The following is a 17589-nucleotide window of genomic DNA, read 5'->3' as shown; positions in this document are numbered from 1 at the left end:
TCTTCACATTGGTCTTTCTTTGGTAAAAAGAAGGCTAATGTTGAATTCCTTAACAAACACTTCTCTGTTGTCTCTCTGAGGCACATACTCCACCATTTTCGTTTATCCTTTCTTTGTATAGCCTATACATTTTTGCTATGGATAAATCACCATCCAAAAATTTTCGTGTAGAATCTTTTCTGATATAGTGGGAGTCTACAGCTGGAAAAGAAGAAATATGTTGTCATATGGAATCCTTCACACTCTCCGACACAGCATTTCCACGGTTTCTGTGTTTTCCTCGTTTATCTGGGGAAACTATTCCTGTTCCTTTATCAAGTTTCTGCATAGCTGTCATTACCCACATGTCATTTATGCCGAGGGAATGCAGGAACATCGTTTTGCAGACCTGCACACTATTTTCTTCATTGCCAACAGGTAAAGTGTAAATAAAAGTGAACTGTCTTCTAGATACTTTAGGAGAAGCAGTTGTTGTTCTTTTCCTTTCAATTCTTCTTACGTTGTTTGTAATGTAATCCCATTTTCTAGTGTGTTCTGAAAGACTCCAAAATCTACTGAAAACTTTCCTCTGTCTTCATGAGTGACCTTGTTTTTGCAACCATATCTACATGTTAAGGCGCAACCTGGTCCCATTTGTCTTGCTTATATTATTTTTCCTGCAGATGAACTGTATTCTGATCCTTCATGCCTTTTCCTTTTTTAAATATTGATCGTCCAATTACTTTCATTTTTTTTCCACTTTCTACCAGGACTAGTTTTCTTTCCTGCATGTTTCTTTTTATTTTTCTTAGAAATTTCAGCATTTGCAGAGTCTTCAAACGATGTCTGTTCTGCGCTTGTGTCAACTTCACTCAAATCCTGAACGGGCATATTATAAGTAGAATTGTCAAATACAATGTGTTGTACACGTAGTTTACTGTTATCATCAGAAGCATCTTGCTCTTGTACCATTTCCATTTGTTGGAGATCAACCTGGGATCCAAAATAAAATATTGTATTCCATTATTGTATATAATTTTTTTCTTAAGAAATTAGTAACATCGAAAAAGCGAATCATGAATATGTCAGTAGAAGTAATATTAAAATAGATAGACATATATAGTTAAGGCTCGTCTATTAGTAGGATTCTTTGCAATATAATTATAACATACCGCAATGTTGTCTCTTGGGAAGCTTTGGTTAGTGATTTCTGGCAAAATAATTTCCTTAATTGGACTTTCATATGTGGTAGTACGACGATCTTCTACATCAACAACATACGATTGTACGTGATTTCTGTATGGTATATTTTTTGTCTTTTTTAATTTTTTAGGTCCAACCTGTAATAGAAAGGATATGAGTTACAACATTATCTCTTCCTCCTAAGCTACATGGTTTCTAAATATGAAATATAATATAAAATCAAGTTGTTTTTTCTGAATTATGAGTCAACATAATATGTTAAATTTTATAGCTGAAGTATGTAGGTTATAGGGATGGTTAAATTAAATTACCATAGTGTAGCTATTTGTATCAGATGAGCTTTTATCGGTTTCTTTTGAGAGAGTAAACGTTGGATCTCTCAATGAATCATCTGAATCAAAATCTTCGCCCTCACTTAGATCCAAGTCTCGCCAAATGTTTAGTAATTCTCTGGAAATTTCAGGTGCTGGAGAGGATGTTAAAGACTCACTTTTTTCATCTAAAAAAATTTAAAATATATAACACATTTCTAAAAGTTTATTTAATTAAAATTTAAAACTATTACTGAACTAACTGAGCTTCAACGTAAATGTCAAGACTGAGGTGCAAGCTTGGAATTAGGAACAACTACTATAGAATACAGGTAGGTAGGTAGGTAGGTGTGTATTAACTGTGCCGTAATATTACAAAAAAACCGGGGCCACACGAACCATATACTGAAATATCCCCCTGTATTATTGGTGCAAGGGAAATTTCTCAATTTTTATTTATGAATGGAGCTATTTATGAAATTTAATGGACACCTGATTTTTGTGAATGATTTTTTTCCAAGAATTTCTGCTGATTCAAAGACATTTCATACCTATAACAATTTTAACTCTCTTGAAAGAAGAAATTCGTGAAAAGAAATCACTCACGAAAACGGGTGTTCCTAGTCATATCATAATATGAGTCAGAACTATTTGAGACCTTCAATTCCTTACTCATTACTATGCTGGCTTAAATTAAATCATATTTTACAATGCAACTTGAAAGCTAAGACATGATATAGTGTCTTGAGTATAGCCATCAATATGATTATGAAGATTTAAAAGTCTGTATGTTGGTAAGCCTGTAATAATGCTTGACGGGAAAATAGCGGCACCCCACTTCAGAATGCACAAGTACATAACCTCACTAACCTACACTGGCCACATGATAGTTATTATGGATATTCCATTCTTAAGCTAAAGTTTTCAAGAACACATTACATAGTAAGTAACAATAAAATATAGCGAAATGAAACTCACCAGGAAAATTTTCATCTGCATCTTTATACATCTCCTTCGCAAGAAGTAACATCCGCTTACTTCGCTCCATTGCAGTTTCTTCCCTCGTTATTTCTCGTTTAAACAAGGCTGACAACTTAGAATAAAATAACACAACTACATGTTGTTGTAGAATGCAGATACAATACTTTAAAACTGTATATACTGCTTTAACTGTTCATTCATTTCCTACAATGAAGACTATGGTATGTGACTTACAATAGTTTTAACGGAACATTATTGCGAAAATATACACTTGAAAAGTTCGAAAGTGACATACAATATTATTCTACGTATAAAATATATACTTGTTGGTTACAATATTTTAATACTGCGCGATTACTGCCCAACAATCCAACCGATTTTAATCATAATTTTACCACAGATAGTCTGTTATAAGAAGTTCAGGTCTACGCTTAAAACTCAAATTCTTCAAAATGTCAGTTACAATGTTATTCGATGCTACCATCGATCTGACACTCCCATTCGGGTTCGAACTTCATGGCTGAGCAACCTGACTAGATTTTTTTTTTTTCATTGTTTCCCTCAGTCACTAAGCCAAATAGCAGATTGGAAATTTATATACCATGACTTATAACTGCCTTAATCACCATTATCATATATATTAAAACAAAATCAAAATCAATTATGTACATGAATATAAGCAATCTATAACACACGACAATAGAAACAGAATCTCAGCAATACTCAACAAGCTACTGATATAAACCAAAGATCCTACACATGCGATATGACATTGATGTTAAAGTGTGTATAAATCTATGCTTATAAAAAGAACTAGGTCTAAACTGCTGTACCGATGGTATTCTTGGACATCTGTATATTCTAATCTTTTTCTGCTCAACATCAGAAACAAGGTCTTTCCTATCATTGCATTCTGTACTATATTTACATTTTCAATTGGAGTGTTGTATACGAGGCTTTTATGTGTTCTTAAAAATTAACTTTTACATGTCTAAAGTTGCAAAGCTCTCAGGTGTTGTTAAAAACTGTAAATTACAGTTTTTGACAATTACCGGGGTTCGATCCCAGGTGGTGACAGGATTTTTTCTCGTTGTCAAACTTTCAGAACGGCCCCGAGGTTCACTCAGCCTCCTATAAAATTGAGTACCGGGTCTTTCCCGGGGGTAAAAGGCGGTCAGAGCGTGGTGCCGACCACACCACCTCATTCTAGTGCCGAGGTCATGGAAAGCATGGGGCTCTACCTCCATGCCCCCCAAGTGCCTTCATGGCATGTTATGGGGATACCTTTACCTTTTACCTTTTACCGGTAATGGCACAGTATAGGTAGGCTATTTACTGTTGAACTGAATTTACTGTTTAATAATGATATTGCTATTGTATTGATGTATCTTTTTTTTTTATTTTTAATAAAATCAGTGATATTAACCTTCCAATGAATCATTTTGGAGTCACTGAACTTGTAATAATAGAGCCTGCAATACATTTATTTACAGATTAAGTGGCATTTGAAATTAGTGACAATTCTCAAATAAAATTCTGTGCTTTCCATATTGTCCCTTTGTTTAAATGTACATCTTTTTATTTATATATTTTGTGATGTCTATTTATTTTTCCAAGTTAATAGGTATGGTGAGCATGTAGTTAGGCCTATGTAGTTATTCGTCTGTGCTAGTGATGGTCAGACAACATATTGTCATAGCCCTATTAATACACAGTTTCCTTACTGTATGAATACTTATACTGTATTAAATCGCATAGTAATGAAATCATTTTATATTAAAACACATATTATTGAAATTATTTTATATTCAAACACACATTATTGAAATCATTTTACTTACTTTTCATTCTTTGAAACTGTGAAAACAGCCATATACTTTCATATTTTATGATAATTTATATTTCAAACTCTGTTCAAATACCACCCAGCAGTGGCTCATGTACCACCAGTGGTATGCGTACATAGACTGAGAACTACTGAGGTAGAGCATTGGCTCTAAATACTGCTAACCCTTATTTTAGTCCTGACCGGTCACGAGTGGTGAACAAAGACAATGTCAAGTGGTAGGTTTTCTCCTGGTACACCTTTTTCCATACCGGCATTTCACCATTGCTCCATTAACCATTGTAATCGTCAAATTGATGCTCATTAGACAACCTCCCATGATACACCAAGGGCAAGGCTCTGTGGCAAAGACGTGTTCCTCCTAGAGAGGGACAGTGAGTAAATGAAGCACATGTCCAATACCTACCATTAGGAAAAAAATGATGAATTGGTTTCAATATTTACTTAAATTATATAAGTGTTGCCGAAAATACTGCTTGCAGTCACATTTTGCAGGTGACGTTTATTATGAATTTTTCTTTTTTCAATAGCTGAGCTAAATTCATATATATTTCGAAAAATTTGACTAGAAAAAGGTTAAAAAAAAGTGTTCCTACATACTGGTACTGAAGTCATTTAAAGGAATTTGGGCAGAACTGGTGTAGGTCAGCTGCTACTTTTAGCAGAATAAAATTTAATCTTAATCCGCCGTTGAATAAAGAAGAAACAAGTATGTGGAATGGAAAAATTGCTCCAAGTCATGAACATACTAGCCTGTCCCCAAGTCCTATAAGCGCTACATGCATTTTTCATTAACAAAGAACTAGAAATATGTGCTATGTATTTGTACAGTGCTCCAACCAAGAGAATATATGCCACAGTGGAGGCATGCAGGGGAAAGTATCGCTCACAGGTGTATTTTAGATTTGTGATTTGCTGGCGTTAAGACGAGCCATATGTCAAACTTGAAGACATTACTCTCGTAGTATTCCATAGAACATTGCATTAGGATTTAGCACTTGATTAGTAGCATAGTATATGTCAATCTCGCCCCTATTGTTGTTCAGACATGTTCTCCTGATTGGACCACAGTATGTCATGATGCAAAAAGTTTCAGACACACTAAGACATGTGCATAAAAATGAATAACTACTGTTTATTCAATATCCTAGAGTAGTTACTTAATTTCTTACAAATAATAACAAATTACATTTTGCTCTGATAACAGCAAATTCTGAACAAGAGAATACTCTCATTGGAGTAGTTATTTAACATTCTGTATGTATAATGATTAAAGTATTCACTCTGTTTGCAGAGTAGTTATTGTGTAATTTGATGTGACCTCAGTAGGTGACTCATGTCTGTAGAGTAAAGTTTAAAAGTGAGAAATGACAGAATTGATCAGTATATTACAATGTAGGAACGTATTGTACCCAAAGAAAGGCGGAATTCCTTCAGCTGTGACTGTAGATTCCTATATGGATTTAAAAGGGAAAATGTAGAATGGAATGGATAGCAGAGCATTTTCTAGGGGAATCAAATGAAACTAGCAACTAGCACTTAGTGCACTTTGCAATTTACGAAATATGAAAATATTTGCACTATCTTGGTGATCCAGTCTTCCAAACAGGAGCTGTAGAAGATGAGGGTGTGTATCAGAGCACTATATGAAGAATATTTACATAGTATGGTGTGAATGCTGTTGAAAAAAGAGCAAACCATTGGATTGCTTTTCCTACCAATGCAAATCCTCTTCAAGATGCCATGACTGAATGGCAAGAGAAATATACATTTCCAGCTGCACAATCGATTGCACACATGTAGTTATCACGAACATCAGAATGAGTATTAATGTGCAGGTTCCATGTTATTAATTTGGCTGCATTTCCTTCAGTGCTTTGCTTTCCTCTATCCTAATTTCAGAAGTTTGTGGCTTACTCAGTAATACAGGCAACTGTTCAAGATGTTTAACAAATGTACACTGTTTTTCTGTATTTTCTTCATTTTTATCACCTGATTCGTCACTTATTTTAATGTTCTCATACAGATCCATCCTACAAAGTTTATTTTCTAAACAAACAACATAAACAACTGAATGTTAATAATTATCTATATGATGTAATCAATTACTGAGCTAACAACTTCTCATCATAATTAGACTATTTACTTATCCAAGCAACTTTGCTCAAGAGTAGATTCTCGGAGAATTTACTCGAATTTTATACATATGTCTCAATATCACGGACCCTACAGAGTGACGAGTGTAATGTGGGAAGATTTTGGATGTTACAAATCGAGGGAAAACCTACGATAATAAGGACAATACTATCGTAAATACCATAATTAGCGCTGCTAGTTACGATAGTATTGTTTTGAACCATCGAAGTAGTGATCAACTTACACCACCCCACCTATTGAATAAAGATATTGGTGAGCTCACAGGATCATTGGATTAAAGAGCTCAATCAAGTCACTAATACAGAATGTTACAAAATAAATTTAGTCATTATTAAAAGAATGTGAGTACAGTGGCAGGACTGTGTAAAACATAGAGGTACATTCTAGTTTTTTTCAGTTAGTCTTTTGTTTTCTTGGTTTTTATAATGACTTGCTGTACCATAGTTCATTTGAATTGTCGACTACAGTCTTTATTTATTTATTTATTTAACCTGGTAGAGATAAGGCCATCAGGCCTTCTCTTCCCCTCTACCAGGGGATTACAACTACAATATAAAGAATATAATTATAATTATAATTAGAATTAATATTGAATTTACAAATACAATAAAAATCGAAGTACTAAAAGACTTAACAGACTAATAAAAGCTAGACAGTTCATTGTAAAAATTAAGAAGAGAGAATTTTTTTTTTTATTAACTAAGCAAAAATTAAACCTAATCTACGCAGTAAGAAAATGCTTAATAAGTTTGCTTTTGAACGCTACTAAATTCTGACAGTCTCTGATGTCACTGGGTAGGGTATTCCACAAGCGCGAAAGCGAGCTAGTGTATGATGATGAATACAATGAAGTCTTATGTGTTGGTATGGCTAGTATGAGGCTATTTTGCGTGCGTGTGAAGAGATTATGATATGATGACAGGTAACTGATACGGGAGGCTAGGTAGGTAGGTGTAGAGGTGTGAAGGACTTGGAAAGGAGAACAAGAGAATGAAAATTTCTACGTTCGTTAAGCCATAGCCAGTTTAGAGTTTGGAAGGATGGGGTAATGTGGTCAGCGCGACGGACATCGCAGATGAAGCGAACACAAGAATTATGAACATGTTGTAATTTTTGCGACTGGTTGACATTGAGGTTGGTCAGTAGAGAATCACAATAATCGAAGTGGGGCATTACTAGTGTTTCCACTAGTATTTTCTTGAGTGATAGCGGGAGGAATTTTCGAATGCTGTTTAAGGAATGTAGTATGGAAAGCACTTTTTTGATGATATGGGTTACTTGATAATTCCAGTTTAAATGCGTGTCAACGTAAACTCCAAGGTTTTTAACACAGGAAGCAACAGGGATTATTGTGTCGTTTAACTTGACTGGAAGAGCAGGAGTGATGTTGCATAATAGACGTTGGTGTCCCACTAGGATTGCTTGTGATTTTCTTGCATTGAGAGTCAAACCAAACTTTCTGGCCCATGTAGATATGGATTGAAGGTCCTCGTTAAGATTGTGTATTGCGGTCATTGAGTGAGTCAGGGGTTGTATGGATATAGATTTGTAAATCGTCTGCGTAAAGGTGATGCTTACAGTGCAGTAGAGTCGAAGGGATGTCATTTACGTAAATAGTGAATAGTAGTAGTGATAGAACAGATCCCTGTGGGATTCCAGAATCAACGATACGCCATGAGGAAGTTCGACTTCCAATGGAAACACACTGCTGACGTTCGCTGAGATAAGAGGAGAACCAAGAGACTGTGCTTTCTGATAGTTGGAGTGATCGTAATTTTCTCGTCAGTAAATCGATATTTACATTGTCAAATGCTTTACTGAAGTCAAGTAGTGTCAGTATTGTAGCTTTTCGGATGTCTTCCGTTACTTCCAACAGTGCAGTTGCTGTACTGTGTCGAGTCCTAAAACCTGATTGATATGTGTCCAAGAGTTCATATCTATTTAGGTAGTCAATGAGTTGTCTGTGTACTATCCTCTCTAATGCCTTCGATAAGGTAGGTAGAATACTAATAGGTCGATAGTCGTTGGGAGTAGTCGGCGTTTTAACTTTGGGTATAGGGCGCACAGAGGCATTTTTCCAAGCTTTAGGAGAAATGGAAATCGTCAGCGAAGCATTGAAAATGTGTGTCAGCGTTGGTAAGATTACGTCAATAAGTTTGTTTATCATTGCCATACTAATGTCGTCAGAACCTGTCGCTTTGGATTTGTTCCGTTTAACGTATGAAAAGTAAAATCTGTCTCTGAGTGGGTCAACTACCTGAGGTTCTGCCATTGTCTATCGCTGTGTGGTATGGTCAGTGCTGTTAGTTGGCAGAGTAGTGAAGTGTTCATTGAGGCGTTCTAATGAGATGCTGATTTGTTGTGTCTGTCCTTTTGTATTTCCAAATCCCATTGAGTTAATATTTTTCCACATGTCCCTAGTTTTTACATTTGTTTCAATTAGTCCGTGCATATATTTCAGTTTGGTATTTCGCATTTCTTGATTCGTCATATTTCTTAGTCGTTTGTAATTTCGCAGGTTGTCATCAGTTTTATCCCGTCTGTATTTTCTGTAAGCGGCATCCCTGTCGGTCATCAGGTCTTTTATATTAGATGTCATCCATGGTGCTGGGCACCTTTTAACACGTTTAGTTTTCCGTGGAGCGTATTTGTCGTACAGTGACACAATAAGTCCGTTAAGAATGTCCACTTTGTCATCCACTGAGCATGCAGTCCAGATCGTGTGCCAGGGCAATTACACAGCATCCTCATAGAAACTAGTCTCGTCAATACGTTTCAAGTCGCGGAAAGTTATTGTATTTGGCTTCATTTTAGGGCATTGTAGTGAATATGTTAGATAAATGATGTCATGAGCAGATATGCCTGGTGCAGGTAGTTGTCTGTATGACAGTACCCTGTCCGTGTTCTTAGTAATAATCAGGTCTAGTAACGTCTCGGATGTTGCTGTATGATGCGTGGGCAAGAGTGGTAAAATGGTCATATTATACGATTCGAACATTGTCAGAATTTCTCGAGTGGCGGGCGACTTGGTGGCTAGTAAGTTGGTATTGAAATCTCCCAAGATTAGAATGTGTTCATAATGTGGTGATAAGTCCAATAATGCGGTTTCAAACTCCAATCAACATACCAAGTCTGGGGGGCTTGTATATTACACTGATTAAACATTTCTGATAGGAAGCGCAAATTTCTATAAACATAAATTCGGGACGAGCTGCATATTGGTTGGGTGACTGGCGTAAAACTCTTGGTTGCAGGTCTGAATGCACGTAGACAGCACAACCACCTCCCCTTTTTCCAACTCTGTCATTTTGACAAAGAAGGTAAATCCACTAGAGAGGAGGAGAGGGAAGGTTTTAACCATGTTTCAGAAATGAGGATAGCGTGAATATTCAAAGGAGCGAAGATGGAAAGTATTTCGTGATAGTGTGGTATTAAGCTTTGGACATTTAAATGGGCTACCTGCAGCGCGAAAGGATTACTATTGACCAAGTCTGCTTTCAGGATGTCAGTTGTTGTCTGTGTCGGCGTCAAGATGGAGGGTGTAAGGTTGTTTAGCTTGTCATTGTCCGCAGAGACTGTCGGGTGCTGCCGATAACTGTTTACTGAAATGCTGGCAACCTAATCTATTTGAATTGCGATATACTAACTTGCACGATTCGAACAACTAAAATAATCTAAACTACGATAACTACAACAAAATATACAGCACTAAGATTGAAATTAACTAGTGTACCTACAGCTATTGACTTAATTCTACTATACCAATTTTATAATTAATTGATTAAATCTAATAATTTATACGCTTATTTGCTAGTGACATGTTACAATTTACCCTAATAAAGCTTGTAATGGAAAATAATAAGAATAGTGTTTGAAATGAATAATTAACAATTAATAAAAATTTATAATAATATACAAACAGTAACTAATGTGGTATGGAAAGTTAGATAGGCCTAATGTATCTAGTCTTAAGCAGTGACTTACACTTTTTAAATAATGTCAGCTTCGCGCATGATGCGACGTTTGACGTCACCCTGTTTCACAAATATGTTGCCGTCGATTGTCCACACTTGCTTTAGTCCATATTTTGAAATGCATTATTTTAACAAAGTGTGTCTATGTTTAGTCAGGTCTTCACGCACCGTTACACCGGAATTTTTCAGCAGCTTCTTACTGCGAAAAACCTCACTTCGTTTTCTGTAACTTACGAATTTCACTATTATTGGTCGAGGCTTGTCACTTGCACCTGCTCGACCAACGCGGTGACTGCGGTCTATGTCGTATTTCGTCAGTTCGACACCGATCTGTCGGGCAACATGGATGGCACACGTATCGGTATCTTCGTCGCTATTCTCCGTAACACCAAAAATTCGTAGGCACTGGCGCCGCTGGTACTGCTCCAGATCGTCCTGTTTTTCACTTAGTTTTACCTCCAGATCAGCGATCCTCTTGTCCCGTTCCTGCAAAGCAGCCTCCAACTTCTCGATCACCGTCGTATTCCTCTCCAGTGCCGCATGCAACTCCGCCATTACCGTGTCCCTTAGCTGGTCAGCTAGGCTTCGCAACATGGCGGGATCCTTCCATGCCTCCTGCACCTCACGCTTAACCAGTTGTTCCATGCTTTCTTCTTTTGCTTTGCTCGATTTCGGGCTCATGGTTCACCAAGTATTAAGTTATTATAACGTTGACAATATGTACACACAATAAACACCACGCACGTAGTAAAAACACCTGCTTAGCACAAAAAAGTCACGAGCTCAGAATTTGCTTACTTAGCTTCGTCCGCCATGACACAATACTTATGCAAGTATAAGAAATATAACTAATATTATTTTATTTTCAAAGAGGAAATAACGAAAGAACACAAGATACATAACACAGGGTTTTTAATGTGCAGTCATACAAAACTCGTACAGTAATAAAACCGATATGTGCAGTAGTAAAAGATATAACACAATACGTGAAAGTATTGCCTAATATTTATGAAAATTTACATTGATAAAATTAAAATGTAAAAGGAATATACGCAATTATAGCAGATTTATGTAGAAGTAATGTGAAAAATTATCTTGTAAGAATCGTCGGTTTCTTAGAACCTCTCATTCATTGTTGCTGAGGTATTATCCTTTTGCAAGCTGTCTTCTCGACATTCCTCGGCACGTCTGAATATGCCAGTAAAGTACTCAATCAGAATCGTCAGACTTAAAAAATTTAACTCTCTATAGATACTAACTCAACAAGTTGGCAACCCTTATCACGGTTGTTAACATGCTCGCTAACTACTTTATTTTTAAAGAACACCAGTTATACGCAGTTCGAATCTACAAAATATTGTTGCCATTATTATTAATTCCAGAGTCTGGTGCTTCATCTAATGATGAGTTGCATCTAATAATAATAATAATAATAATAATAATAATAATAATAATAATAATCATAATAATAATAATAATAATAACAGGGGCGTATTTTGCGGACTACCGGGGCTACCGGCGGTAGCCCAAGGAAATTAGAAAAGAAAAAGTTTATAATATAACATAATGTAATAATTTTGTATTATCAGTTTTACCACAGTAATTAAAATTAAGGTAATCGTTAGATTTATATGCACTCTCTGCTCTCGACAAGAAACAAGTTGTCAAGGCGGCATCGCTGGAGAAACCGCTGCTACGAGGGGTAGCCTGTGACCATTCCGCTAACGCTGTTTTGTCGCACAACTGCCCGTCCCCCTCTCCCTTCTGTTTCCATCGTGCAGTGTAGGCCGGATGAGTTGCCGCTCTCGTGATCGGTTTCTTCGCAGGCGCGAAGCAACAATACGCTTAGTACGCTAGCTCATCAATGTGATTGCGTTCTTGCAGTTGCAGTATTTTAAATTTGTGATTTGTTCGAGTGTCTAAGAGTTATATTAATTGTTAATTATTAAGTTTTTAATTTCCTAATTAAGTGATATTGTGAAAAATATGGCAGAACAAGTTTCTGGAGAGGTTTGTGTTGAAAATGACTGTGTAATAGAAGGTTTATTAAAAGTGCCTTTTAACCGTCGTACATAACAACGAGAAAGTTGAAATTGTGAAAATGGAAAGACCAACTCCCGAGTTAAATTTGTCCATGGACGTAAAAGAAAAACAGTGTGAATACACACGCCATTTCACTTCAACATCATATGGTAAGTGGAATTGGTTGTGTGGTAGTTCTAAACTGTCTAAACTATTTTGTTTGTTTGTTATTTAGCCCGCGAAACTAATGTGTGGTCAAAAGAGGGGTTTTCTAATATGAACTCCCTTCGAACGGCAGTCCTAAAACACAACAAATCAAAAGCTCATATTTGTAGTAGCATGAACTTTGCAAACTTTGGGAAGACAAGAATTGATTTACAGCTAGATAAGCAAAAAGCTCTACACATCAATCAACACAATGATCTTGTGAAAAAAAAATCGGGAGATTTTACTGCGTCTTATTAACGCAGTCTGCTTTCTAGGAAAATAAGAATTGGCTTTTCGGGGTCATAATGAGAGTGTGGAATCAGACAATAGAGGAAATTATATTGAATATTTAAGTTCCTTAAGTGAATTTGACCATTTACTGGCCAATCATCTTGAGAGTTCAACAGTATTTCGTGGTACTTCTCCTGCAATTCAGAATGACTTAATATTTGCTATAAGTGGGGTTATGATAAAGAACATAAAATCTGAAATAGAAGAAACACCTTTTGTGGCCATTGTTTTTGATGAAACAAGTGACTGCTCTAATCAGAGTCAATTGTCCACTGTTTTAAGATATGTCAATAGTACTGCCAATGTTCAAGAACGGTTTATAGGATTCACAAATGTCAGTTCGGACAAAATTGCTGCTGCTTTGTTTCAGCATGTGGAAGGTGTTATAGCAGAATACAATGTCAGCAATAACTTAATTGCACAGACATACGATGGTGCTTCAGTTATGGCGGGAAATATTAATGGCTTAAAAACAAAAGTTCAAGAAAAGTATCCTCAAGCACTATTTGTCCATTGTTACAGCCATGTTCACAATTTAGTTTTGCAACAAACTACTTCATCCATTCCAGAATGCCGCATTTTTTTCAAAACACTGTCGGGTTTAGCTGCATTTTTCTCATCATCTCCTAAAAGATCAGAAAAACTCAAGGAATTTATGAAACAGAAACTCCCAAAAGTAGCACCAACTAGATGGGATTTTACATCTCGGCTTGTAAATACAGTGAAGGAATACAGAGAATAACTGACTGCTTTTTTTAAAATATCATTTGTAATGACTCTGAAGAAAACTGGGATGATGATGTAATTGTGCAGGCTCAAGGATATTTGTATTTTTTCACACAGTTTCAGAATATATTTCTTCTTGAAGTCTATGCTAGAGTGTTCGCACATACAGATGTGCTCTACAATATTCTTCAGACAAAAAGTCTAGACATAGCATACTGCTTGCAAGAGGTATTGAAGTTAAAAAATACTATATCCGAGTTCAGACGTAGTGGGTTTCCGTCCATATGGAGTAATATGGAAAATGAAAATTCTTCAGCCAATACAAAGGAACCACCATTAAAGCGAAGAAAAGGAGATGATGAATTGAAATACAGGCAGCTGTACTACAGCATACTAGATCGTATGCACATGGAAATTACTGACAGATTTTCTGATTATGGAAAGCTTCAGTTCACACATCTTCTAAATTCTCAAAAATTTTCTGCTTATAGAGAAAACTTCCCGAATGAGGCACTAAACAAATTATTTCAGTCCTATAACAATCACTTTGATCAAGTGCGTTTGAAAAATGAATTAAGTGTAATATATTCAGCAGAAATCTTTGATTTTTCGAACAAACCTATCCATGAAATATTATCTGCCATATATGAAAACCAGCTGAACCAAGTTATTCCTGAAGTCCTTAAATTGGCAACATTAATTGTGACGTCAGCATCAGTAGAAAGAACATTTTCTGCGTTGAAGAGAATAAAATCCTACTGTAGATCAACTCATACACAAGAACGTTTATCCGGCTTGGCACTGATGTCCATTGAAAAGTCATTTCTACAGAAACTTCGCAAGCGGCCCAACTGTAATTTCAATGACGAAGTCATCAAAGTATTTTCGTCCCAATCAAGACGTCTGGAATTCACATATAAATAGGTAAGGAATTTTATTATAGGGATTTTAAAATATATTTTTCGTAACAATAGGGCCAGTGGTAGCCCAGACACTTAAACCAGTATACGCCACTGAATAATAATAATAATAATAATAATAATAATAATAATAATAATAATAAATACTAGTAGTAGTAATAATAATCATCAACATAACCATCGTCATTTCAGTAATTTCAGTGCCAATCTATGCAGTAATAAAACTTTTTCTTAAATGAAGTCTCTGACACAAGACAAAGTGTGCTATCTAAAATCTTCTCCTACATGCTGCCACATCAGATTAAAGCCCATATTACACCATTTACATACAAATTCCTTGTACGTCCTCATTGAATAACTGATTTAGTATCGTTAGAACGGCAAAGTCAGCTTGTACACATATACTCAATAGTGACCAACTGCTGAAGCCACTAATGCTTTTGGTACTTATCACTTGTGCTGCATGTTCTCCTATCACAGCCATGAGGATAGTGCACGCAGGGGCGTATTTTGCGGGCTACCGGGGCTACCGGCGGTAGCCCAAGGAAATTACAAAAGTTTATAATATAACATAATGTAATAATTTTGTATTATTAGTTTTACCATAGTAATTAAAATTAAAGTAATTGTTAGATATATTTTGTGTAATAATAGGGTCAGCGGTAGCCCAAACCCTTTAACCAGTATACGCCACTGAGTGCACGAGGTATCACAGTTAGGGTAACACATAACAGTGCACTATGTCATCACTTATCTGAAAGAATCAAACCAAACACTCTACACTTACCTTCCAGTAATGACTTCAGATTCTGCTGTTGTGTCTTCCAGGTTAATCTCCTGCTTTACTATTACCATCTCAAATGGCTCAGCCTGAAAAATATAAATATAACAGAGAGGAGGATTGAAGACTGGAACATGGAATTTTCTTGAAAAATTCACTATACTACACTCCAGAAAGTAATTTGAACACTTCTAGAATAACTATTTGCACCTAATTCAACTTTAAAATGCATCAACAATGTCATAAAATAAAGTAGCTCCAATTACTTCAAGGAATAAATTAGGCGATTTGCATACAAAATTAAAGAAAATGACAATGTTTCTCACATAAATTTGTAGAACAGGGGTAAGCACACAGCTCCTCTCAATGACATCACCATTAGTTATTGGGAACATAATAAACTTGTTGATTATATCTAGGTATCACTAAGTAGAGGGCTGAGGTGACAATTCACATAAGACAATCATTCCTCAGTGAGGTTCAACTGCATGAAACACTTCAATGACATAAGTGTGTAAACATTAATGATAAGTGGACAGCAGTGAACACTAATTACAAACAGCATGCAGGAAAGCATACCATGGATCATTTTAACTAATGCAATTTGAATTTGTTTGTGTTCCATAAATATTACATTAACTTTAATTCATTCACAGTTTTCTGCTCAAAGGGCTCGTTTTTCACTGCAAATCCAGCATTCTCCAATCTTTCCTATTTTCTGTCTTCCTCTTAGTCTCCACATATGACCCATGCATCTTAATGTTGTCTACATTCGATATCTTCTTCTCCCCCGAACTTTTTTCCCGTTCATCATTCCTTCCAGTGCATCTTTCAATAACATCAGCATTGTAGTGTTAAGTTGGGGAACAAGTCATAACTTATACAATACATACTGTAGCAAGTAGATTACCAGTAACTCAAAATTTTCGCGGGCTTCCAGCCAGATCATATGTTGGTGATCCACCAACATTTCGAGGATGTTCATCTTCCTCATCTTCAGGGTTAAATAAGAACTAAAGGTACCCAGCTCCTTAATTTATAGTGCCAGAGGGAGGAGTCAGCCGAGGAGCTGTGTGCTGATTGGCTCTTATTAGTGCAGACTGCGGAGCAAACGCGGCCGACGTGTCGTCTTGCTTTGTGCTGTTCGGTTGATTGACCGCAGGTCTCACGATGGGCTCGGCGGACGAGTTCTTATGTGTCCTCCACTGATGACAGCCTGTCGTCTGGACATTGAGAAATTTAATAGCCGGTGCCCACGCCGTGCTTAGTTGGAGACCCGAGTCCCAATTCAGGTTACCGCGTTCCGCCGCTATGGCCAGGGTTTCCTTTACTCTTCTATCCCAGTAGCCCGAACACTTCGCCAGGACCTCGGTGTTATTAAAATTAGCCCTATGGCTTTTTTCAATACAGTGTTCAGCCAATCCGAATTTTTCGGGCTGCATCAATCTGATGCTTCTTTGATGTTCCGAAAGACGCGTAGTTATTGTGAGTCCCGTCTGTCCAATGTAAGCAGCCTCACATTCAAAAGGAATCCGGTAGATCCCTGGTACTCTGAGGCCTACATCGTCTTTTACAGATCTGACCTTATTCCTATTTTCGACAGAGGTTTGTGGATTGTTTTTATTCTATGCTTGTAGAGCAGTCTGCTTATCTTTCCTGACAACTTCCCTGTGAATGGTAGACAGGCTATGGCTGGTTTTTCTGCTTCTTGTGAGTCTGTGATGGGCTGCTGCTGCTGCTTCTCCTTGTGTCTTGCTCTATTCAAAGAGGCCGTGATATCTTTAGCTAAATGTCCATTCTGCTGGAGGGTGAGTTTCAAGTGTTGAAATTCAGTGTCTAATTGCTCTGGATCCGATATAGAGACTGCTCTATGGGCCAGTGTGTTTAGTATGCCCATCCGCTGAGCTTTGTGATGGAAACTATTCGCGTTCAGATACAAGTTGGTGTGTGTGGGTTTATGGTATACCGCATGGCCAAGAGATCCGTTGTTATTTCTGCAGATGAGGATGTCCAGAAATGGGAGTTTACCGTCCGTTTCAACCTCCATAGTGAACTGGATCTGGGGTCTTAGACTGTTTATATGCCTGAGAAAATCTGGTAATGTGTCTTGTCCATGAGGCCAGATGATGAACGTATTGTCTATGTGTGCTAGACAGTAGAGTCTGTACAGCATTCTGTGGCCCACGGTCAG

At 36.8% G+C, this 17589-nt stretch overlaps 1 protein-coding gene across 18 annotated transcripts in view; it reads right to left on the bottom strand.

Annotated features, from left to right (window-relative positions):
- The window catches only part of LOC138700128 (zinc finger protein ZFP2-like), a 133929-nt gene that overhangs the window by 41840 nt on the left and 74500 nt on the right, over positions 1-17589 (bottom strand). For 9 of the 18 annotated variants that reach the window (XM_069826489.1, XM_069826477.1, XM_069826485.1 and 6 more), the window contains one exon: positions 15405-15487. The exons of 1 other annotated variant lie outside the window; for it this stretch is intronic. In XM_069826489.1, coding sequence (XP_069682590.1) covers positions 15405-15487 — 83 coding nt within the window. Of the gene's footprint in view, positions 1-1151; positions 1320-1493; positions 2587-10461; positions 11877-15404; positions 15488-17589 lie in introns of those variants that run through there. 8 more of the 18 variants (XR_011332238.1, XM_069826482.1, XM_069826483.1 and 5 more) reach the window with 5 other exon arrangements.

This window comes from Periplaneta americana, chromosome 5 (assembly GCF_040183065.1).
Source record: "Periplaneta americana isolate PAMFEO1 chromosome 5, P.americana_PAMFEO1_priV1, whole genome shotgun sequence".
Classification (NCBI taxonomy): domain Eukaryota; kingdom Metazoa; phylum Arthropoda; class Insecta; order Blattodea; family Blattidae; genus Periplaneta; species Periplaneta americana.
Note: the sequence above shows the minus strand (reverse complement) of the source record. Positions and strands in the feature narration are given on the sequence as shown.